The sequence below is a fragment of the Oncorhynchus kisutch genome, linkage group LG3 (genome assembly GCF_002021735.2).
Source record: "Oncorhynchus kisutch isolate 150728-3 linkage group LG3, Okis_V2, whole genome shotgun sequence".
NCBI classification, from domain to species: domain Eukaryota; kingdom Metazoa; phylum Chordata; class Actinopteri; order Salmoniformes; family Salmonidae; genus Oncorhynchus; species Oncorhynchus kisutch.
Genome location: NC_034176.2, coordinates 27,905,568 through 27,929,495, shown reverse-complemented (window position 1 = coordinate 27,929,495; position 23,928 = coordinate 27,905,568). Strand labels below are relative to the sequence as shown.

Sequence of the window (23,928 nt, the reverse complement as noted above, 5' to 3'; positions counted from 1 at the left end):
AGACATTTCTTGCATTGTGTTTGGCTGCTATGGAAGGGGTCAATGAAAGCAGCTGAGCATCATATTTTCTTTCTCTGTGATCTAGGGACATAAAGGATAATATTCTATATACCATTTAAAGCTACCAAAGCCTTGTGTCTATAGGTTGTTTGTTCTGAGTTATTTGGTTAATACATAGTAATATTTGGTATATATTTATTCCTCAGTTTGAGGATTCAAGTGAACAATTGTTTTATTTGGTCCAAATGTCCCCTATATCCCTCCCACTATATGCCCAAAACACAATTATGTAATGTATAATTAATACTGGCACGCCTTTCCTCCAGCCTTTCCACATTTCCTGCAGATTAGATGATGTCTAATATTTTCCTAGATAGCTCACTCCATTTGTAGATGTGACATAATTCAACATATGAACATCTGGATGCTGTTAGCCGCGAATCACATTTATTAATTTTTTTCTATGATTGAGGCAGGGAGGTACAGTCTGTGCACTGTTAGTAAATGGTGCATCGTTGGTGAACCCAGTGACTCCAACATCCTTAACAACATTAGGGGCAAGGTATTCAAAAGAAAAGGGCTGAAAAACGTATTGCTTCAGTGATGTCTAACCAGCTGGTAAATGTAATGTTTCTCTTTTGTATGCTTTTAGTTTTGAACATTTTTAAAAGAGGCACTGAAATAGGTCCACTAATAATGGCATGTGGATGTCTTCCAGAATGAGTTTGGAGCATGCCTATGACCCAGCTGGGTGGGATTCGGGGATAAGAGGGTGGCTTTATGAAATGTGAGGTAAGTCTACTAATCTCTTTACAAGTCTCTGGTGATGTGTTTAAACTATGGGACATTGCCTGCTTGCACCTTGTCATTAAGAGCACCATGAAGTACATCGAAATAGTACATTTCACAGGTCAAGAATTGTATCAATCTGCTTTAAATCAGTGTTTTTCAATCCAAGACTTTGCTCTCGCTGCTTCAAATGTCACAAAGAAGCATTGTACTACACTGAGCAAATCAAACATTAGGAACACCTTCCTAATATTGAGTTCCCCCCCCCCCTTTTACCCTCAGAGCAGCAAGGTGTCAAAAGCGTTTCACAGGGATGCTGGCCCATGTTAACTCCAATGCTTCCCACAGTTGTCAAGTTGGCTGGATGTCCTTTGGATGGTGGACCATTCTTGATACATGCAGGAAACTGTTGAGCGTGAAAAGTCCAGCAGCATTGCAGTTCTTGACACAAACCAGTGTACCTGGCACCTACTACCATACTCCGTTCCAAGGCACTTAAATCTTTTGTCCTGCCCATTCACCCTCTGATTGGCATACATACACAATCCATGTCTCAATTGTCTCAAGGTTTAGAAATACTTCTTTAAACTGTCTCCTCCCTTTCATCTACAGTGATTGAAGTGGACTTAACAAGTGACATAAGTAAGGGATCATAGCTTTCACTTGGATTCACCTGGTCAGTCTATGTCATGGAAAGAGCATGTTTTGTATACCCAGTGTATGTGTGCATAACAACAAATCATAAAAAAGACACAATTTGAAAAAATTACTTAAAGGATTCAACGTTTACTTCATAAATTCTAAATGACAATTGGTTACATAGCAATGCCAGCTAAATCTGTACTTGCTTATACTGCCTTGCTTTCCAGTCTCCAGGCTACAGTACACTTATTTTGACCTGAGAGCCTGGCAGGTGCATGTAAAGTCAATACGTCTGTAATGAAAATATGATTCCTTCACAAAGGAACACAGAGAGTGACTCCACTTCAAGTTTTCTAGACCCAACATAAAATACCTTCCTTTTCTACACATATTCAGATTGCTAAATATATGGATGCGCCTTTTACTATACAAAATCAGACATCTGTACATCAATATGTACTTTCATAAACTTGACTCACTACAAAGCCAACTTTCTATGATTGTCTCCAATCATCCTCTTATGGACAGACAGAAGGCCTGGTCTATATTACACCTCATCTGGAGGTATAGTAAAGTGTCTGATGCTGCAGGGGAGATTCTGATCCATTGTGTGGACAAGATCCCAGTCACTGGCACAGAACCACACATGCAGATGCCTGCCAACATGTGTGTCTGGGTGTGATAAGACATATAGTTTGTTCAAGTGTGTTTACATAAAACTCATCCTGTTTTATGGGCAACTCAAAGCATTACATAATCCAACTTGTGCTTGGAACACTTTGACCCATAGACTGCCTATAGACTTAGCATCAATAGTTGAAGTCGTCATGGCCCGGTTCAGAGGCTAACCATCGTTAACCTATGATATTCTTTGGTCAGTTACACAATGTGTAATTAGATTTTTTTTTATTTATGTGACTTCAATAAACCACATTGAACCACAGGAGCAGCAATGACAAAAACATGTTTTACATTTTTTGGGGAAGGCCAAGGATATATACGTCATAACATTTTGAGTTGAAATACAACATTGTAAACCCAACTATATAACATTAACCATTGATAGTGCTGATTCTGAGGAATTTGGCATAATTGTGAGGACTCATATGCACACATTTATTGTCATTTATTCGTAATTATTATTTTGTTCACCACAGCAATCATACTCTGCAAAATAGTTATCCAACACTGAATGGACAATACAAAGACAAAAAGTAAGACATATTTATACATGCTATATGTATAAAACATTTTAGGAATGCTATAAACTAACCAAGACCCATCATATGAATCAATCTGTCACATGGATGAACAAATGACTTAAACCACTGGAATGTAATTGCTCTCCAATAACATTCTGTTTTTAATTAAAGGCATTTAAGGCGTAAAATCATCCTTAATGCTGTCATTAAGAAACATTGTCCTCGACTTGACAGTAATTGTGCAATGCAGCAGGGCATTGACACTAGAACATTTTTGTGATTCTAAGAATCCTTCCGCTGCTCATAATAACTTGTTTGTCAGTGAAAAACAAATATTGCATGTGGAAAATTCAGACTGATACATTATTGGAATATCATTTGGAGACATCTCTCAATTCATTTCTGAACTTAATACCTCAGCCATCTCTCAAGAGCCTCAGTTTATTTTTTTAAACAGGCAACCATCCAACACTTGGCTTTACTTTGTTACGATGATATCGATCCATTCTTCTGTTGGTTGTAGAATGGACAGATGGGCTTAGCTCTTATTGCCATGACAAGGTAACTGTGTTTTGTGCAGACCTGACCAGCTATGGACAACATAGATCTGTCTATAAGGAAAGCTGTCCATCAGGAGATATCCGTGGAACCTCAAGTACAACTTCTCTTTGTACTCTTGACCTACATGTGTACATGGGCCACTGTAAACAAATAGCTGACAAGTGTGTGAGCCACACAGATATCCTGGGTGGCAGTAGAATGAGGGGAGAGTTGTGATTCCTGTTGATCTTCCTTGTACTAGTACTAGTCAACCCCTGCCCTCCCAATCACTGCTGAGGATTTACAAAGAGGGGTGTGGTGGTGGGCGGGCAGGGGGTGGGGGCAGGGGGCCTTGCCCTGGAGGAGGGGCCTGAGCGGGTGGGGGCAGGGAGCTGGTTGGGGATGCAGGGTGTGGAGGGGAAGGGGGGCACATAGGAGGAGGGGGTATATGCAGACTGGTTGGAGGGAGGGCTGGAGTTGAAGGAGGAGTGTAAGGTGGGGGTGTGATGGTAGGAGGTGGAGTAATGGGAGGAAGAGGAGTGGTAGAAAAAGGAGGGGGTTTTGAGGGCAGTGGACTCAGTGTGGAGGTGGAGGATGGAGAGGGGGAGGCTAGGGGGCTGCCGGTGGGAAGGGGGAGTTTGCCTTGGGGAGGTGGTGGGTTGCAGCCTCTTGGAGGGGTGTAGATGGGGGCTGAGTGATGGTTGTAGTGGGGGTAGCGAGGAGGATTGGACTTGACCCGGGTGAAGTTCATGCATCGGCCCTGAAATGTAAGAGAGAGACAAGGTTAGAATAACACAATGTATTATTTCTGAATCCACTGGTCAGTTGTAGAGGTGGTGTGGTTCAAAGTAAAAAGCAATACATGTATACATTCTCCAAGTCTCTATTCATATCTAAGAGACACATATCTCATGATAAAAATGAGGAAAGTCAGTCACATTGATGTTTCACATACACCAGTGAGGAGATTTTATTTTATGCTATTGTATTGCTTTGTCAGTTGTGCTGGTCAGTTGGATTAGCTGGAGGCATAAAAATGTCTCTTGCTTCGAACTGTTACAAACTGAATGGATTGATTGCTACAACACATGTTCCTACAGCATGGCAACCTTTTTAAGAGAGTGTGTGCACTGTCCACCATCGACATTTCTATTTCAAAATGACTGGGTTAGGGAGATCAACACACATGCTGTGATTTCGCATCATGATTCATGTCTGCATAGTGTCAGTGCTAAATCCAAAGAAAAATCCTTGCTGCAAAACTTTTACTCAAAAGAAGATGTTTGAGATGCTATCCCAAACAATATCAATGCAAAGAACAGAGAGTACATAGGCCTATGCTTTAAGATTCATGTAGTTTCAAGTTTATTACTCGCATGTACGGGATACACATGGTAGACAGCATCCAACAACATGCTTACTTGCAGGTTCCTTCAGAACAATGCAGCAACAATAAGAAATAATAAAAGATAAGAATACGAACATAAAGTAAATTGCAATAGAATAGAATAATAGATTTTAGCATAAGTATATCATATGAAGGCACAATTCAGAGTTCCAAATGTAGGGGGGAGGGGGGGGCGGCAAGTGTATAAATTGAGCAGTGTAATAAAAGTCTGGTAGCAACAGCTGTGGTGTGTGTGAAGCATGAATTGAAGCAAAAAATTTATACGCAACATGCAACAATTTCAAAGACTTTACTGAGTTACAGTTCATATAAGGAAATCAGTCAATTGAAATAAATTCATTAGGCCCGAATCTGTGGATTTTACATGACTGGAAATACCGATACGCATCTGTTGGTCACAGATACCTTTAAAAAAGGTAGGGACGTGGATTAGAAAACCAGTCAGTATCTGGTGTGACCACCATTTGCCTCATGCAAGCCGACACATCTCCTTCGCATAGAGTTGATCAGGCTATTGATTGTGGCCTGTGGTATGTTGTCCCACTCCTCTTCAATGGCTGTGCAAACATTATGCTGGAACACACTGTCGTACAAGTCGATCCCAAATGCTCAATGGGTGACATGTCTGGTGAGTATGCAAGCCAGCCAGAAGAACTGGGACATTTTCAGCATCCAGGAAATGTGTACAGATCCTTGCAACATTATCAACAACATTATCATGCCGAAACATTATCATGCTGAAACATGAGGGGATGGTGGCGGATGAATGGCACAACAATGGGCCTCAGGATCTCATCAAGGTAAATCATCAAGGTAACTCTGTGCATTCAAATTGCCATCGATAAAATGAGCTTATGAGTTTAAAATAGCTTATGCCTGCCCGTACTATAACCCCTCTGCCACCATGAAGCACTCTGTTCACAATGTTGATATCAGACCACTCTCCCACACGACGCCATCTGCCCGGTACAGATGAAACCGGGATTCAACTGTGAAAAGCACACTTTTCCAGCATGACTGTGGCCATCGAAGGTGAGCATTTGCGACTGAAGTCAGTTACGACGCCGAACTGCAGTCAGGTCAAGACCCTGGTGAGGATGACGAGCACGCAAATGAGCTTCTCTGACATGGTTTCTGACCGTTTGTGCAGAAGTTCTTCGGATGTGCAAACCCACCGTTTCATCCACTATGTGGGTGGCTGATCTCAGACCATGCCGCAGGTGAAGAAGCCGGATGTGAAGAGGGCACGACAAAGCCTATTGCCCCTCGAGAGACTGAAAAGATTTTGCATGGATCCTCACATCCTCAAAATGTTCTACAGCTGCACCATCGAGAGCATGACTGGTTGCATCACTGCCTGGTATGGCAACTGCTCGGCCTCCGACCGCAAGGCACTACTGAGGATAGTGCGAACGGCCCAGTACATCACTGGGGTCAAGCTTACGGCCATCCAGGACCTCTATACCAGGCGGTGTCAGAGGAGGGCCCTAAAAATTGTCAAAGACTCCAGCCACGCTAGTCATAAACTGTTCTCTCTACTACTGCACGGCAAGCGGTACCTCTTAACAGCTTCTACACCCAAACAATAAGACTCATGAACAGCTCATCAAATGGCTACCCAGACCATTTGCATTGTCCCCCCGCCTTTTTTTATATGCTGCTGCTACTCTCTGGTTATTATCTATGCATGGTCATTTTAACTCTACCTACAGTAGAAGTCGGAAGTTTACATAGACTTAGGTTGGAGTCATTAAAACTTCTTGATGCACCCATCCCATTAGCGGGATCATTTACATCAACCACCGCTGAATTGCAGAGCGCCAAATTCAAATTAAATCACTACAAATATTTAATTTTCATGAAATCACAAGTGCAATATAGCAAAACACAGCTTAGCTTGTTGTTAATCCACCTGGTGTGTCAGATTTCAATAAAGCTTTTCGACAAAAGCATACCAAGCGTTTATGTAAGCACATCTCTCTCCAAGTAGATTGGTCACGAAAGTCAGAAAAGTAATACATTAAATCGCTTACCTTTGATGATCTTCGGATGTTTGCACTCACGAGACTCCCAGTTACACAATAAATGTTCCTTTTGTTCCATAAAGATTATTTTTATATCCAAAATACCTCAAGTTTGGTTGGCGCGTTATGTTCAGAAATCAACAGGCTCCAGCGGTCACGACATCGCAGACAAAAATTACAAATAGCATCGTTTTTTATAATCAATCCTCAGGTTGTTTTTACAATATATAATCGATAATATATCAACCGGGAATGGAGCTACTTCAATAGGAGAGAGAAAATGGATGCGCCAAGCTGTTGCGCATACAAAACGCTGCTGGCACCCAGCCATACAATGACGCGATGTGATCTTTCTCGCTCATTTTTCAAAATATAAGCCTGAAACTATGTCTAAAGACTGTTCACACCATGAGGAAGCCATAGGAAAGCCATAGGAATCTGGTTGATATCCCTTTAAATGGAGCTAAGGCAGGCTATGGAACATGGAGCTTTCAAAATAGAGGACACTTCCTGGTTTGATTTTCCTCAGGTTTTCACCTGCAATATCAGTTCTGTTATACTCACAGACAATATTTTGACAGTTTTGGAAACTTTAGAGTGTTTTCTATCCTAATCTGACAATTATATGCATATTCTAGATTCTAAGCCTGAGAAATAGGCAGTTTAATTTGGGTACGTTTTTCATCCAAGCATCAAAATACTGCCCCCTACACTCAATAACTAGTTTTTCAACCACTCCACAAATTTCTTGTTAACAAACTATAGTTTTGGCAATCTACTTTGTGCATGACACAAGTCATTTTTCCAACAATTGCTTACAGACAGATTATTTCACTGATAATTCCCTGTATCACAATTCCAGTGGGTCAGATGTTTACATACACTAAGTTGACTGTGCCTTTAAACAGCTTGGAAAATTCCAGAAAATTATGTCATGGCTTCAGAAGCTTCTGATAGGCTAATTTACATTATTTGAGTCGATTGGAGGTGTACCTGTGGATGTATTTCAAGGCCTACCTTCAAACTCAGTGCCTCTTTGCTTGATGTCATGGGAAAATCAAAAGAAATCAGCCAAGATTGTAGACCTCAAAGTCTGGTTCAATTTCCAAACACCTGAAGGTACCACGTTCATCTGTATAAACAATTGTATGCAAGTATACACCATGGAACCACGCAGCCGTCATACTGCTCAGAAAGGAAACGCGTTCTGTCTCCTAGAGATGAACGTACTTGGTGCGAAAAGTGCAAATCAATCCCAGAACATCAAAGGACCTTGAAGATGCTGGTGGAAACAGGTACAAAAGTTACCACAGTAAAACAAGTCCTATATCGACATAACCTGAAAGGCCGCTTAACAAAGAAGAAGCCACTGCTCCAAAACTACCATAAAAAAGCCAGACTACGGTTTGCAACTGCACATGGAGACAAATATCGTAGTTTTTGGCGAAATGTCCTCTGGTCTGATGAAACAAAAATAGAACTGTTTGGCCATATTGACCATCGTTATGTTTGGAGGAAAAAGGGGGAAGCTTGCAAGCCGTAGAACACCATCCCAACCGTGAAGCACGGGGGGGGCAGCATCATGTTGTGGGGGGTGCTTTGCTGCAGGAGGGACTGGTGCACTTCACAAAATAGATGGCCTCATGAGGATGGAAAGAATATGTGGATATATTGAAGCAAAATCTCAACACATCAGTCAGGAAGTTAAGTATTGGTCGCAAATGGGTCTTCCAAATGGACAATGACCCTAAGCATACTTCCAAAGTTGTGTCAAAATAGCTTAAGGACAACAAAGTCAAGGTATTGGATTGGCCAGCACAACGCATCACCGGGGGCAAACTACCTGCCCTCCAGGACACCTACACCACCCGATGCTACAGGAAGGCCATAAAGATCATCAAGGACATCAACCACCCGAGCCACTGCCTGTTCACCCCGCTGTCATCCAGAAGGCGAGGTCAGTACAGGTGCATCAAAGCTGGGACCGAGAGACTGAAAAACAGCTTCTATCTCAAGGCCATCAGACTGTTAAACAGCCACCACTAACATTGAGTGGCTACTGCCAACACACTGTCAATGCCACTGACTCTACTCCAGCCACTTTAATCATGGGAATTGATGGGAAATGATGTAAATATATCACTAGCCACTTTAAACAATGCTACCTTATATAATGTTACTTACCCTACATTATTCATCTCATATGAATACGTAGATACTGTACTCTATATCATCGACTGCATCCTTATGTAATACATGTATCACTAGCCACTTTAACTATGCCACTTGGTTTACATACTCATCTCATATGTATATACTGTACTCGATATCATCTACTGTATCTTGCCTATGCTGCTCTGTACCATCACTCATTCATATATCCTTATGTACATATTCTTTATCCCCTTACAACAAAGTTCCTAACTGCATCTGGAAGCAACGTCAGCACAAGAACTGTTAGTCGGGAGCTTCATGAAATGGGTTTCCATGGCCAGTAGTAAGACAGTAGTTTTTTTGGGAATTGTTAGTTAGATTACTTGTTCGTTATTACTGCATTGTCGGAACTAGAAGCACAAGCATTTCGCTACACTCGCATTAACATCTGCTAACCATGTGTATGTGACAAATAAATTTGATTTGATTTGATTTGATTTGATCTCATTCCTATAGGGAATTTGTGGGAAGAACTGAAAAAGCGTGTGAGAGCAAGGAGGCCTACAAACCTGACTCAATTCACCCAACTTATTGTGGGAAGCTTGTGGAAGACTGCCCAAAACATTTGACCCAAGTTAAACTATTTAAAGACAATGCTACCAAATACGAATTGAGTGTATGTAAACTACTGACCCACTGGGAATGTGACAAAAGAAATAAAAGCTGAAATAATACATTCTCTCTACTATTATTCTGACATTTCACATTCTTAAAATGAAGTGGTGGTTCTAACTGACCTAAGACAGGGAATTGTAACTAGGATTAAATTACAGGAATTGTCAAACTGAGTTTAAATGTATTTGGCTAAGGTGCATGTAAACTTCCGACTTCAACTGTAGGACTCCAGGTCTGGTTAACAGGAGCTTGCAATGTTTTCAACTCAGGTCCACCAGGAATTGTTGATGAGAAAACATACCCCTCTCTCTCTGACTCTTACCAGAAGCCGCCATTCGATCCATTCGATCCATTCAAAATATGGAGAAGCCATCTGGTTGAATAGCAGAGCCGATTGTATTGTCCGTAAGCCATGTCTCAGTAAAAACAAAGTCCCAGCATTCCCTGATGTCCCTCTGCAATTGAAGCCTTGCTGTGAGTTCACAAAGTTTATTTTCCAGCAATTGGACATTAGCCATCAGGATACTAGGAAGAGGAGGCAGTTTAGTTTGGATGTATTTATGCATTTATATTCCAAACAATAGCCAGTGTTTTGGAACACTGGCTTATGTTTTGGAATATTAAACAATAACCCTACGTACATGCTTTGCATTCTGTGCGAGCTTTCCTCTGGTCGGGATTATTGTCAGTGACAATATTGCGTGTATACCCTCTTTTGTGCTTAAATCGGTTAAGCTGTCTACCTACCTCTCTCCTTGCAATCCAACTACAGTGGATAGGTTACCAGTTGTCTGGGTCTATCTTAGTCCCTGTGGAGCAGCCTGAGAGAGGACTGAAGTGAGAGAGCATGAGGAGCCTCATCCTGTAGGAACATTGAGGCAGGCTGGTGAGACCTTTACTGACTGCTGTGGTTGAACCACTAATTCAAATCAACACTCCTGTTCCCTTGACTCACGTAGCAGAGCAGATTTTTATTTTACTACCCCCTGACCTTTGACAAATAGTACATTTATGAAAGACTACCTGAAATTAATACAAATAGGTTTAACTTCTTGAGTTCAGCTCTCTGACTTCAAAGCACAAACTAAGACGTCAAACAATGAATACCAAATGTGGATGAAATATCTACAGCTGATGCAACCCTTGCTGTGTGCCACCACACCATTATGTTTTCTTTGTGTCTTAAATTGAAAACAGTACAGCTCCTCATTAGAGCCCCAACCAATGTGAATGGACAAAGCCATTGATCATGTGACACCATTCATACCTATGTGAAGAGTCAATAGCACATTGAAGCCAAATTAAGTTGGTTAAGATGGCATCTCAAGGATACATAACATGCTCAGTTTGAGCTAATCCAGGAAGTGATGTTGCAGGCTAGCTCAGTGCTCCCCCCTCTTATTGAATAACTCTAGTTGAAAGCCAACCAGGGTCCTCAGTCTGCCATTGGCAACTAAATTGTCCTTATAACTTATTCTGTGTGTGATTTTAAAATTGGTCCAAGGACATACTTCTGGTATATTAGAAGCAATTATTGGTTACATGATTGTCTTCTAAAAATGTTGTTATTTACACAGAGATTAAAATTTTTCTGTTTTCTGCAGTTCTGCACTTGGCCTTGAACTTCCGTGGCTTCAGTGAGAGGGGGCAGTTGTTCTCTCCTGGCACCAACACAGGGGCAGAGGAGAGGAAGCAGGGGCTCAGCTCTCTCCTGGCACCAACACAGGGGCAGAGGAGAGGAAGCAGGGGCTCAGCTCTCTCCTGGCACCAACACAGGGGCAGAGGAGAGGAAGCAGGGGCTCAGCTCTCTCCCCACTAGCCCTGTCAGTGCACTGGAACATTGGGTAAAGGGAATCGGACTGAGTATGTGATGTTTAGTGGGAGTATTGCTGGAATCCTTGCCAGATTCTTTCCCTCCCACAGCTGCATTGGTTTGGAGGAAACTATAAAAACAATGCCTTAATTTGAGATCTTAATTGCAACCAGAGCAGGCTTGTTTACTGAGAGTCAACAAAAAAACTACAGAGCTCTCTGCGTACTAATGAACTAACAGCTTTATGGAGACGAGGTTTCACTCCTACACTTAATTATGTACGGCTTAGTTGTTATTAATGTCAGCAGTCATTTACAGTGTGATAGGCATTAGAATAGAGTCTGCTAGTTTTTATTTTTGCTTTTTAAGTCTTATTTCCCCTCATGTGCTGGCAAAGGTAAATTCATGACAGCATTCCAAGTTTTCTGATGTCTCTATAATTTCCACTGTCTCTATTCATCATCTTACAGTGGGGTGTGCAGCCCAATGGAGCTGCAGTAAGCTGTTGTACCTAAGAATAAAAAGCCTCATTGGACATTTTGTGTTCCGTCAGTGCAACAGGCCTTTCATGTGCTCCCCGCAAGGGCACAATGCTTTCCCTCACCCTGCTGTGTACTTTACTGTAATATCTTCACATTCGCATCAACAAGTTACACAATTAACCACATAGCTTTATGTACAAGGAATAACTAATAAATCAATGGAAAATGCTAAAATCTTTGGATAATTATTTGTTTGAGCCCATCCCTCAGATGACATGACTGAAGAACTTTGCTGACAATGCACTTTAGCTTCATCCACCCTGAATAGCTACACATTAATTCAGGTTGAACTTCCTGTGAAGGAGGAAGTAGAGTCTACTGAATCAATCTTCCTCTCTGTTCACATTCTCCTCAGCACAGCCCAGTCGAACCTGACCACAGCTCCAGTGGAGGCTTCTGAGGGGAAGACGGCTCATAATAATGTCTGGAACTGAGCAAATGGAATGGAATCAGACACATGGAAAACATGTGTTTGATGTATTTGATACCATTCCAATAATTCCGCTCCAGCCATTATCACGAGGCCGTCCTACCCAATTAAGGTGCCACCAACATCCTACGTATGCACAGCTCTCAACGCAGGCAGTAACTCTCAACGCAGGCAGTAACTCTCAACGCAGGCAGTAACTCTCAACGCAGGCAGTAACTCTCAATGCAGGCAGTAACTCTCAACGCAGCCTGTAACTCTCAACGCAGCCAGTAACTCTCAACGCAGGCAGTAACTCTCAACGCAGGCAGTAACTCTCAATGCAGGCAGTAACTCTCAACGCAGGCAGTAACTCTCAACGCAGGCAGTAACTCTCAACGCAGGCAGTAACTCTCAATGCAGGCAGTAACTCTCAACGCAGGCAGTAACTCTCAACGCAGCCTGTAACTCTCAACGCAGCCTGTAACTCTCAACGCAGCCTGTAACTCTCAACACAGCCTGTAACTCTCAACACAGCCTGTAACTCTCAACGCAGCCTGTAACTCTCAACACAGCCTGTAACTCTCAACACAGCCTGTAACTCTCAACACAGCCTGTAACTCTCAACACAGCCTGTAACTCTCAACGCAGCCTGTAACTCTCAACACAGCCTGTAACTCTCAACGCAGCCTGTAACTCTCAACACAGCCTGTAACTCTCAACACAGCCTGTAACTCTCGGGGGGTTTCTAAAGTCATGGGTGCCAGCTCACTACTACTGTAGTTTTCCCAGCAGTCCTCTCTTTCTACAGTATGTGTGTTTTATTACTGGCAGCTGTGCCCATTTATGTTGCTACATTTTCTGTTGCTTCAAAATGTACTCATCATGCAAAGCCTGATTCATGCGTCACCAAATAAAAACACAGACTGGCTTTATGGAGGAGGAGGAGGAGGAGGAGGAGGGGGGAGTGATGGAGTTTCTAATGGAATAATGGACTGTACCCCTTAGCAAATGACAAGTAAAAATGTTAACACAATATTTTTTTTGCTTGGATTTCATAGTTCCCTATTGAAGTATAACTTATTTAAAAACCTTATTGTTTAATAGTTGAAAGTCACAACATCTGATAGATTGGCCAATGAACATCATGTGGCGATATAATAGTATAGCTACAGTATGTTTTAGAGACTTCTGTAAAGAACACTTGTGTAACAATACGCTGGTTAGTTACAGGTTGCTTGTTCAGGAAAATTGCAAAAAGAATTCCATTTTCCTCCAGTGGAAACCATGACATGTTTCATAGAGCCCTCGGTTCCATATGACGCAGGCAGAGTTGGAGTGGAGAAGGGGGCCTCACATGAACCTTGCCCTGTCTACATGTAATCCAGCTTGTTGGGTTTTACCTTATCTCCTGGGTGTGGTCGCATCACAGACACACGGTCATAGCCTTTCCTCAGCAAAACCCACAGAGCATCCAGCTTGCCCTGCAATCACAAAGCAGTACACAATACCAATAAGATGCGTTTTGTGCATGGTTTTGTGTTGGTGTGACTATAAGTCGCTATTGACACACTATACTAATACTTTACATGAATTTCCAGGGATTATCTTCGAACTCAACCCATAACTTCATCATTTTCTCAATGCATGTCTATCTTTTACCAATTAGAGTGTTCACATTGTAGATTGAAATTCAATTTAATTATAAAACAGCTGACCCAAATTATTATCAAAGCCAGAACCTGAACAAATTATATTTGCTCATTGTGAGTTCTGCATAGACCCAGTCATTGCTAAGAGGTTGGGGAAGGGGGCAGAACAAAAATAATCTGTTTTTCTACACAAAACTACTGGTTCTGCAGCCCTTGTCCCCTGGAGGTCAGTCCAGTGTGTATCTGGTTTCAATTAGCCATCCCCTGCTGACTGTCAGGACATATAGAACCATGCCTTTAACTCGTGCCTGGCCCTGTGTGTAGAGGCTCCATACCAGTGGTCACGTAAGGACTGGGACCCCAACACTAAAATAGGAAATGCCTACATAATAAACTCCAGCTTCAACCCATCCTATCAGTCAAATACATGGCCATATATAAAGGAACCTATGTTGAGTATGTGATTGAACTTGACAACTGTGTGTGCAATGTATTGTCCAGGTCACTACCTTAATTGGTGAGTACCACTTATGAGGGCCAGGAGGCTTGCGCGTGCCATTGTTGAGGATGCGAGTCGGGGTCTGTATAAACTCCTGCTCGGGCATCTTCACCCTGGCGTTCTTGGCCTTCTCCAGCTTGGCTCCCTCCTCAGTAGAGCCTTTCTCACCCCAACGCACCTGACAAATAAAAAGAGGTTTTCAGACCGGTCTAGCTTAATTTCAACCACATTCAAGCAGTCGGATCAACCACTTAGTGTGTGCTTGGTTGTTTTCCATTGCTGTTCTTTCAAACAGAGTCTTCCTATGTCAAATAGCATGGAGAGGACAGCTGTAGATTGTGAGGAAGGGTAGGTACATTATAGTAGTATGAAGTACAGTAGTGGGAATGAAAGCTGGTTGTCAGAACTTAAACACAGCAGGGCTCCAGGGAAGCTCACCTCCATCCTTTTGATTCCACCCACACCTCTGCCACCATAGTAGGAAGCATCAACCGTGGGCCACTTCTTCTTGGGCATCCCATCTTCTTCCTCATCCTGAAGTGGGGGGGAAAAAAGAGAGTGTTAAAGACAGGTGTTAATATCGCACATTTGGAGATGATTGATAATTTCACACACACTGGTACCATTGGTTCTGAGATACAGTTTAAACACCAAGCCCCCTGTCTCTCCATCTTTCATATACACTGCTCTGTCTAATATTTCAGGTCCTGGGTATGATTTCCTTTATTTTCTAAGTCAGTCTCCATCTACTCACTCTCCCCCTCGCCACATTACCTCCAGTCCCGTCCGTGGCGTGCGTCAGATCAGAGGAAATGACAGAGTCCACAGCCCACCTCCTCATGTTTCAGCTCTTTCACAGGCCCAGATTCAGACTAATTGAATCCATCAGGACTATGATCAGGGCCTGCCAGGGAGGAGGTGGCAATAACAATAGACTGACGCCATCACCCTCACTGACCCTCAGAGAGACACAGACAATGGGCAAAGAGCTTCACAGAAAAAAGGAGGAGATACCTCCTATATGATCTAATTGAATTGGAGTAGGGGAAATGCTAACTTCACCAATTTTGTGTGGACATTCCATGTGCCGGGTTAATGAGGTGATTTTACGACAATTGATATCTTACAAAATTAACATCTAAAAGAAGCACTGGTATAATCATAATGATATCAGTTGAGAAGACAAGTACTTGGATTGTGTCACTACGGTATACACCTGCCTCTCTATTCTTTCCTGATGACAACCATAGACACGTATGTAAAAAAAACTTTATGACGTTTAACTGAGTCACATTTGATAGAATTCTGTTGACAGTTGAAAATGTTTGTAAGTAGAGTCATTTGCGGTGCTGTTTGTTGTTCACTGTGAAAGTATTTATTGTTGTGAAGTATTGATAGTTTCGTCTGATTAGTCAGTGAATTTCCAGAGGTCTGGAGGGATTTCAAGGAAAGGATTCCAAACAGATGGCTCTTAAATGAGGCCTTAGTTGAAACCTTAAACTTGAAGAAAATCCCATACAGTGAAGTAAAGGGATAATTATTCTCAGCTTTCTTTTTTATCATACTGTACATGGGGTGTATAGAAATTGATTATCAATTTGTACAGTGACCAGAGAAAGGGGCTGTTCAAAGAAGATCTCCTGCCTTTTTTATCAGAATGTATTTGCTGGGAGTAAGGGGTGGTTTAGGACTACATGAGGTGTGGAAAAAACAGGTCTTCATAGTGGGAGGGTGTTGTCCTGACCATGCTCTGGTTGGTGGATACAGTACTACATATCTATCATGACACTACTTCAAAGACAAAACCACAGCAATTGGGCGGAATAAATATCTTGGTCATATTTCAGTCTATAAAATCATGGGGAATATTCCAAATGGTCAGTGAGGTTTGTGATAATTGAAGAAAATGGACCAAAAGCAATGGTTTCCAACACCTATTAACATTCTAAATGGTTTTGCTACATGTCAGTCAGTCAACTATAACCTGGTAGCCTACAGTAGTGTATCTCTCTATTTCACTAAAACTATCCACCAAAAGTATTATAACTTTACCTAGAAAACAAATGGCTGAAAGTGTATTTCTCTTCTGCTTAATGGCCATTACATTTACATTACACTTCTCTACCCTACCCATCTCTAACTATAAAGTCAGACATACTGTGGAAAATCTAACCCACACTCCAACAGTAATTAAGTAAAGGGTTTCTTTTTTTCATGTGTTTTTTCTTACCGAACTGTCTTCCAGTACTGGTGGTGGTGGCTCATGGATCATCTGTTGTTGGGGGGGGGGGGGGGGGGGCATGAAAGAAAACAAACATGTACTTCAAAATACACATTTAAAAACAGGGTTACATGAAATCACATGGCTCAGTTTTTTTCTCTCCCTTGTTCAACTATTTACAAGCAACTGACCTAGAAATCTGCCATCCAGATTCCTAAACCTGGGATGTTGGTTGGGTGGGGAGCGGAACAGGGATGGGGTGGGGGAGAGTAAAGGGCATGCGAGTGTATGCTCCTTGCGCACTTGTTTTTCTGTTTTCAACTGTGATGAAATTCAAGGAAACCTGTGTAAAGCGTATTGCAGGAAAAGGACATCTTCAAACATTTTACAGACAGCTTTTGACTACCAGCTCCTCCTGTTGGATTTAGGCAGAGCCCTGTGATGATGTAGTAGAATATTAGAATCATTTAAATGATTAGTAAATATAGATAAAACTGTATTTTCCTCAGATTCTCTTCCTAATCTATAGCAAGATACATGTTTGTGGTGTGTCTATGGCCAACAAAACGTTGAGCAACTATAACTGTAAGCACTTAGAAAATAACCTGGCCAAGACAATTAATACACATGACTTGAAATGATACTTATTTTCCTCTGTGCTTCCCAAAGCCTGGAATACTAGCTGATTTCCCATGGTAACCTAGCATCACTTTCCTAAACAGTGCTGGGCAAGGATTTCCACCGAAAATAACTGAAAAGAACTATAAAGGTAAGGAGAGAGAGAGTAACATAGTAAAAACTGGCATATTTTTCTGCGTCTTTCCAACTTTTCTGTTTCCAGGCTGGTAAAACAGATATTGAAAGGGCAATACACATCATAGACCAGAAGTGTTGCATTTTGTTAGGCATGGTTGGGAGGGAGAGGCAGTAGATTGGAGTTGGCATGGAGTTATTCTGAGAATGACTAACCTATGTATTCTGGGAAAAAGATGTGACCTCATGGAATTTGTTTTAGGAGCTTTGGCAAACATGAACACTGTGTGATTGTGTAACCTACTTCCCATATCTTGATGATGGCGTAAGTTTCCTCTCTTCTCTCAATGTTTTTGTCTAAATACTAGAACAATACTGAGAAGCTACATTGCCCTTGACCTCCATGAGCTGAGGGGGCAGCGGTTCTGTGACCTCCAGTTGAACAAATGACTTCAACAGAGGGACTAATTACTTCAGCACACATTTACCACTGGGCTTTGACCTCTGGTGACCTCTGGGCATAATGGACTAACAAAATCAATTGGAGGCCAAAAAGGCCAAGGAGTCTCATCCTTCACTAACTCATAACCATCTCACCATGGGAATGTTGTTCAGGTAAGTAAGGTGCTCGGAGTGTGCCAAGGTCATACAAATTAACTCTGGAAAATAAATCCATGATCCCAGTGTATAAACAGTATAAAGAGTTGTCTCAGAAAAGACTTAGTGGAAATCCTGTAAGCTACACATAAGTTTACCTACCGTATTTAAAAAGGTTACAGCTTGTAAGACACTGTCCATGAGTGTGAATGTGACAGATAGTGTATGTGACTCACCACAGTGCAGCAGAGAGGCCAGAACCACCAGAGCAGCATGAAGACTAAGAGCATCATGAGGATGAGCAGGGCGATGGCCAGGATGGTTCCATCAGACTGGGACAGACAGAGAGTGAGGGACACCGGTCAAACTCAGTCTCTACTGAGCTGCACAACAGTGCAAAGGCTGAGAACCATCAGAAAGTTCAAGTGCCTGTTATTGTGTAACTACAGGGGAATAACATAATGAGGCAGTTATTGGTTCCCGTGAATCGTTGATGGGGTACTGCATAGCACATAGTTGTGTTGCACAGTGGTGTGGTGCGTTTTGTTCTTACACAGCTCACAGTTGTAATGGTGACTGAACTGGAGATGAAACTAAGACCTTCATTCATGCTGACATAGAGGTTGGCTGCCCTGGAACACAAATGGAGTGTAAAGAGAGAGAGTGTGGTGAGGATGGGTGACAGAAATATCGGCAGATAAAGATAGAACCTGATATTCATTCAGTTATGGTAGTACTTACATTCCCTCTTCCTGTAGAATAGGGGCAGGACAGAGGAGATATGTATCTTCCACTATTAATGGTTTCACACCTAGAGGAGTAGAGGAGAACGAAGGGTCACCCATACACAAACCATAATGGTTCTGCTGTAGTCAGAGTGTAATTCAGACTGCACAGATCAAACTTCCATTTCAATCATCCGAATCCATTGACCTTTCGAAAAGTGGCCCAGATGCAGACATGTATCAGGAGATTAGATGTACAGTGGCTTCAAAAAGTATTTACTTTTTCAATAACAAATTGTGTTACAGGCCGAATTTAAAATGGGTTCAATTGAGATTTTGTGTCACTGATCTACACAAAATATCAAATATTGTCAAAGTGGAATTTTGTTTTGTAGGGAATTTTAGAAATGAATGCAAAATGTAACGCTGAAATGTCTTGGGTCAATAACCATTCAACCCCTTTGTTATGGCAAGCCTAAATACATTCTGGAGTAAAAATTTGCTTAACAAATCGCATAATGAATTGCAATGACTCATTCCGTGTTCAACAATAGTGGTTAACATGATTTATGAATGACTACCCCATCTCTGTACCGTACACATACAAATATCCATAGTCCCTCAATCGAGTAGGGAATTTCAAACACAGATTAAACCCCAAAGACAAGGGAGTTTTTTTACTGACTCACACAAAAGAGCACCGATTGGTATATGTGTAAAAAGAAAAAAAGCAGACGCTGAATATCCCTTTGGTGATTTATTAACTAGGCTTTGGGTGGTGTATCAATACACACAGTCGCTATAAAGATACGTCCTTCCTAACTCAGTTGTCGGGGGGGAAGGACAATGCTCAGGGATTTCACCAAGAGCCCAAATTCACCTTTCAGCAGGACAATAACCTAAAACACAAGGCCAAATCTACACTGGAGTTGCTTACCAAGACGACATTGAATGATTCCGTTTTAGCAAAATGGCTGTCTAGCAATGATCAACAATCAACTTGACAGAGCTTGAAGAATTTTAAAAGAATAACGGGCAAATATTGTACAATCCAGGTGTGCAAAGCTCTTAGAGACTTACCTAAAAAGACTCACAGCTATAATCACCGGCGCCAAAGGTGCTTCTACAAACTATTGACTCAGGGGTGTGAATACTTATGTAAATTATATATTTCTGTATTTTATTTTCAATAAATTAGCAAATAAAAAAAACATGTTTTCACTTCGTCGGTATGTGGTATTGTGTGTAGATGGGTAAGGAAAAAATATAGTTAACCAATTTTGAATTCAGGCAGTAATGTGGATGTCAAGGCTGTGGGTAACTGGTGAAAGGAGTCAGGCGCAGGAGAGCTGAGATGCATGGACAAGGTATTTAATACAAGAAAACACCAGTACAAAACAACAAAATCCGGCAACAATAATAACAGCCGTAAGATACAGCCTAACAATAAAACAAACACGCACACAAACATGGGGGAAACCAGAGGGTTAAATAATGAACATGTAATGAGGGGAATTGAGGGGAATTGAAACCAGGAGTGTAGAAAACAAAGACAAAACAAATGGAAAATGAAAAGTGGATCGGTGATGGCTAGAAGGACGATGACGTCGACTGCTGAATGCCGCCCAAACAAGGAGAGGGACCGACTTTGGCGGAAGTCGTGATAGTACCCCCCCCTTGACGTGCGGCTCCAGCAGCGCGCCGAACCCGGCCTCGGGGTCGACCCGGAGAACGATGCGCAGGGCGATCCGGATGGAGACGGTGGAAATCCCGCAGCATCAAAGGGTCCAATATGTCCTCCAATGGCACCCAGCGTCTCTCCTGCGGACCGTACCCCTCCCACTCCACGAGGTACTGAAGGCCCCTCGCCCGACGCTTCGAGTCCAGTATGGATCGGACTGCATACGCCGGGGCCCCCTCGAAGTCCAGAGGGGGCGGAGGAACCTCCTGCACCTCAGACTCCTGGAGTGGTCCAGCTACCACCGGCCTGAGGAGAGACACATGGAATGAGGAGTTAACACGGTAATCTGGGGGAAGCTGTAAACTGTAACAAACCTCATTCACTCTCCTCAGGACATTGAATGGCCCCACAAACCGTGGACCCAGCTTCCGGCAGGGCAGGTGGAGGGGCAGGTTTCGGGTTGAGAGCCAGACCTCACTGCGGTGGCGGTCTGTTCTGGCTTGCTGACACCTCACTCCCCGCTGAAGGTGCACATTAGTGGCGTCCCAGGTTTCCTCAGCGTGCCTAAACCAGTCGTCCACCGCAGGAGCCTCGATCTGGCTCTGATGCCACGGCGCCAAAACCGGCTGGGTCCCCAGTACTCACTGGAAAGGGGTAAGGTTGGTAAAGGAGTGGCGGAGCGAGTTCTGGGCCATCTCTGCCCAGGGTATGAACCCCGCCCACTCCCCCGGCCGGTCCTGGCAATAAGACCGCAGAAACCAACCCACATCCTGGTTTACTCTCTCCACCTGCCCGTTAGTCTCGGGGTGAAAACCTGAGGAAAGGTTGACCGAGACCCCCAGACGTTCCATGAACGCCCTCCAGATCCTTGACATGAACTGGGGACCTCGATCAGATACAATGTCCTCAGGCACCCCGTAGTGCCGGAAGACGTGTGTGAACAGGGCCTCCGCAGTCTGTAGGGCCGTAGGGAGACCGGGCAAAGGGAGGAGACGGCAGGACTTAGAAAACCGATCCACAACGACCAGGATTGTGATGTTACCCTGTGAGGGAGGCAGATCCGTCAGGAAATCCACAAACAGGTGCGACCACGGCTGTTGTGGAATGTGCAAGGGTTGTAACTTCCCTCTTGGCAGGTGCCTAGGGGCCTTGCACTGGGCGCACACCGAGCAGGAGGAAACATAAACCCTCACGTCCTTAGCAAAGGTGGTCCACCAGTACTTCCCACTAAGACAGCGCACTGTCCGACCGATGCCCGGATGACATGTGGGCCCAATAGATCAAACGGTCGCTAACAGCAAAGGGAACGTACAGATGCCCAGCTGGACACTGGGGGGGAGTGGGCTCTGTACGTAATGCCCGCTCGATGTCCGCGTCCAGCTCCCACACCAACGGTGCCACCAGACAAGAGGCCGGAAGTATGGGAGTGGGATCCATGGGCCGCTCCACTGTGTGATACAGCCGGGACAGTGCGTCTCCCTTAGTGGTCTGGGAACCTGGTCTGTAGGACAGGGTGAAGACAAGGAAGACAAGGGTAAAGAACAGGGCACACCTTGCCTGGCGAGGGTTCAGTCTCCTCGCAGCCCGGATGTACTCCAGATTGCGGTGGTCAGTCCAGATGAGAATAGGGTGTTTAGCCCCCTCAAGCTAATGTCTCCATGCCTTCAAGGCCTTGACAACAGCCAACAGGTCCCGGTCCCCCACGTTATAGTTTCGCTCCACCGGGCTGAGCTTCTTCGAAAAGAAGGCACAGGGGTGGAGCTTTGGTGGCGTACCCGAGCGCTGAGTGAGCACGGCTCCTATCCCAGCCTCGGACGCATCCACCTCTACTATGAATGCCAAAGAGGGATCCGGATGAGCCAGCACCGGAGCCGAGGTAAACAGAGCCTTCAGGTGACCAAAAGCCCTGTCCGCCTCAGCCGACCACTGCAAACGCACCGGTCCCCCCTTCAGCAGTGAGATGATGGGAGCCTCTACCTGACCAAAACCCCTGATAGTTGTCAAACTCTTAAAAACCACTGCACTTCCATAACCGTGGTGAGGGTCGGCCAATTACGCACCGCTGAAATGCGGTCACTCTCCATCTCCACCCCTGAAGTGGAAATGCGGTACCCTAGGAAGGAGACGGACTGTTGGAAAACAGGCATGACGTACAGGTCATGCTCCAACAGTCGACCAAGCACCTTGCGCACCAGGGACACATGCTCGGCGCGTGTAGCGGAGTATATCAGAATGTCGTCGATATACATCACTACACCCTGCCCGTGCAGGCCCAGCAAAATCTTGTCTACAAAGGCCTGGAAGACTGATGGAGCATTCCTCAACCCGCACGGTATGACGAGGTACTCATAGTACCCTGAGGTCGTACTAAATGCCGTCTTCCACTCGTCCCCCCGGTTGTAAGTGCTTCTGAGATCCAATTTTGTGAAGAAGTGCTCCCCGTGCATTGACTCGATCACACTGGCGATGAGAGGCAGAGCGTAACTGTACCTCACAGTCATTTGGTTGATGCCTTGATAGTCAATACATGTGTGCAGACCTCCATCCCTTTTCTTCTCAAAAAATAAACTTGAGGAGTTAGGTGAAGTGGAGGGCCAAATGTGCCCCTGCCCGAGAGATTCGGAGACATTTGTTTCCATAGCCTCTGTCGTCTCTTGCGACAGGGGATACACGTGACTCCTGGGAAGTGCTGCGTCTACCAGGAGATCTATCGCACAATCCCCCCGTCGATGGGGTGGTAATTGAGTCGCCTTCTTTTTACAGAAGGCGAGAGCCAAATCGGCATATTCAGAGGGGATGCGCATGGTGGAGACCTGATCTGGACTTTCCACAGTAATAGCACCGACGGAAACCCATAAACATCTTCCCGAGCACTCTCCTGACCACCCTGTGAGAGCCCTCCGTTGCCACGAAATAGTGGGGTTATGACATACCAACCAGGGTAGGCCCAGCACCACGGAAAACGCAGGAGAATCAATAAGAAAGAAACTTTCTCTCTTTGTGACCCTCCTGCGTAACCATGCCCAGTGGAGCGGTGGCCTCTCTAATTAGCCCCTTTAGCGACTATCTAGGGCATGCACAGGGAAAGGCATATCCACAGAAACAATGGGGATCCCTAAAATATGGGCAAATGATCAGTCAATAAAATTCCCAGCTGCACCTGAATCTACGAGCGCCTTTTGCTGGGAATGCGGGGAAAACTCAGGAAAATGTATAAACAAAAACATGTGAGCAACAGGGGGCTCTGGGTGAGCCTGGTGCCGACTCACCCGAGGTGACACAAGTGCCCTGCCTGCTGCTTCGACTCCCAGAGGAACCTCTCCAGCACGACCAGCAGTGTGCCCTCTGCGGCCACAGATGCTGCAGGGAACTGTCCCTCCTCCGGTCGCCCTAGGCGCAGCACCTCCCAGCTCCATGGGCGTCAGAGCGGTGGTGCTGGGGGATGGAACTGACAGGCCCCGATCCCGACATCCGCGGGTAGCCAGCAGGTTATCCAGCTGGTTAAACGTGAGAGTGGTGTCCCTGCTGGCCAACTCCTGACGGACGTCCTTGCGCAGACTGCACCTGTAGTGATCGATCAGGGCCCTGCCGCTCCATCACGCGCT

The 23,928-nt window shown here is 44.1% G+C and overlaps 1 protein-coding gene across 3 annotated transcripts in view; it reads right to left on the bottom strand.

Moving 5' to 3' along the window:
- Positions 1 to 1,559: 1,559 nt before the first annotated feature.
- LOC109873652 (anthrax toxin receptor 1) overlaps positions 1,560 to 23,928 on the bottom strand; it is a 55,428-nt gene continuing 33,059 nt past the window's right edge. For 2 of the 3 annotated variants that reach the window (XM_031819921.1, XM_031819919.1), the window contains exons 11-18: positions 18,659 to 18,728; positions 18,471 to 18,549; positions 18,154 to 18,249; positions 16,577 to 16,618; positions 14,785 to 14,880; positions 14,357 to 14,524; positions 13,599 to 13,679; positions 2,543 to 3,933 (exon numbers count right to left, since the gene is read on the bottom strand). In XM_031819921.1, coding sequence (XP_031675781.1) covers positions 3,475 to 3,933; positions 13,599 to 13,679; positions 14,357 to 14,524; positions 14,785 to 14,880; positions 16,577 to 16,618; positions 18,154 to 18,249; positions 18,471 to 18,549; positions 18,659 to 18,728 — 1,091 coding nt within the window. In that variant the 3' untranslated portion in view covers positions 2,543 to 3,474. Of the gene's footprint in view, positions 3,934 to 13,598; positions 13,680 to 14,356; positions 14,525 to 14,784; positions 14,881 to 16,576; positions 16,619 to 18,153; positions 18,250 to 18,470; positions 18,550 to 18,658; positions 18,729 to 23,928 lie in introns of all 3 variants that reach the window. The other variant, XM_031819918.1, reaches the window with a different exon arrangement.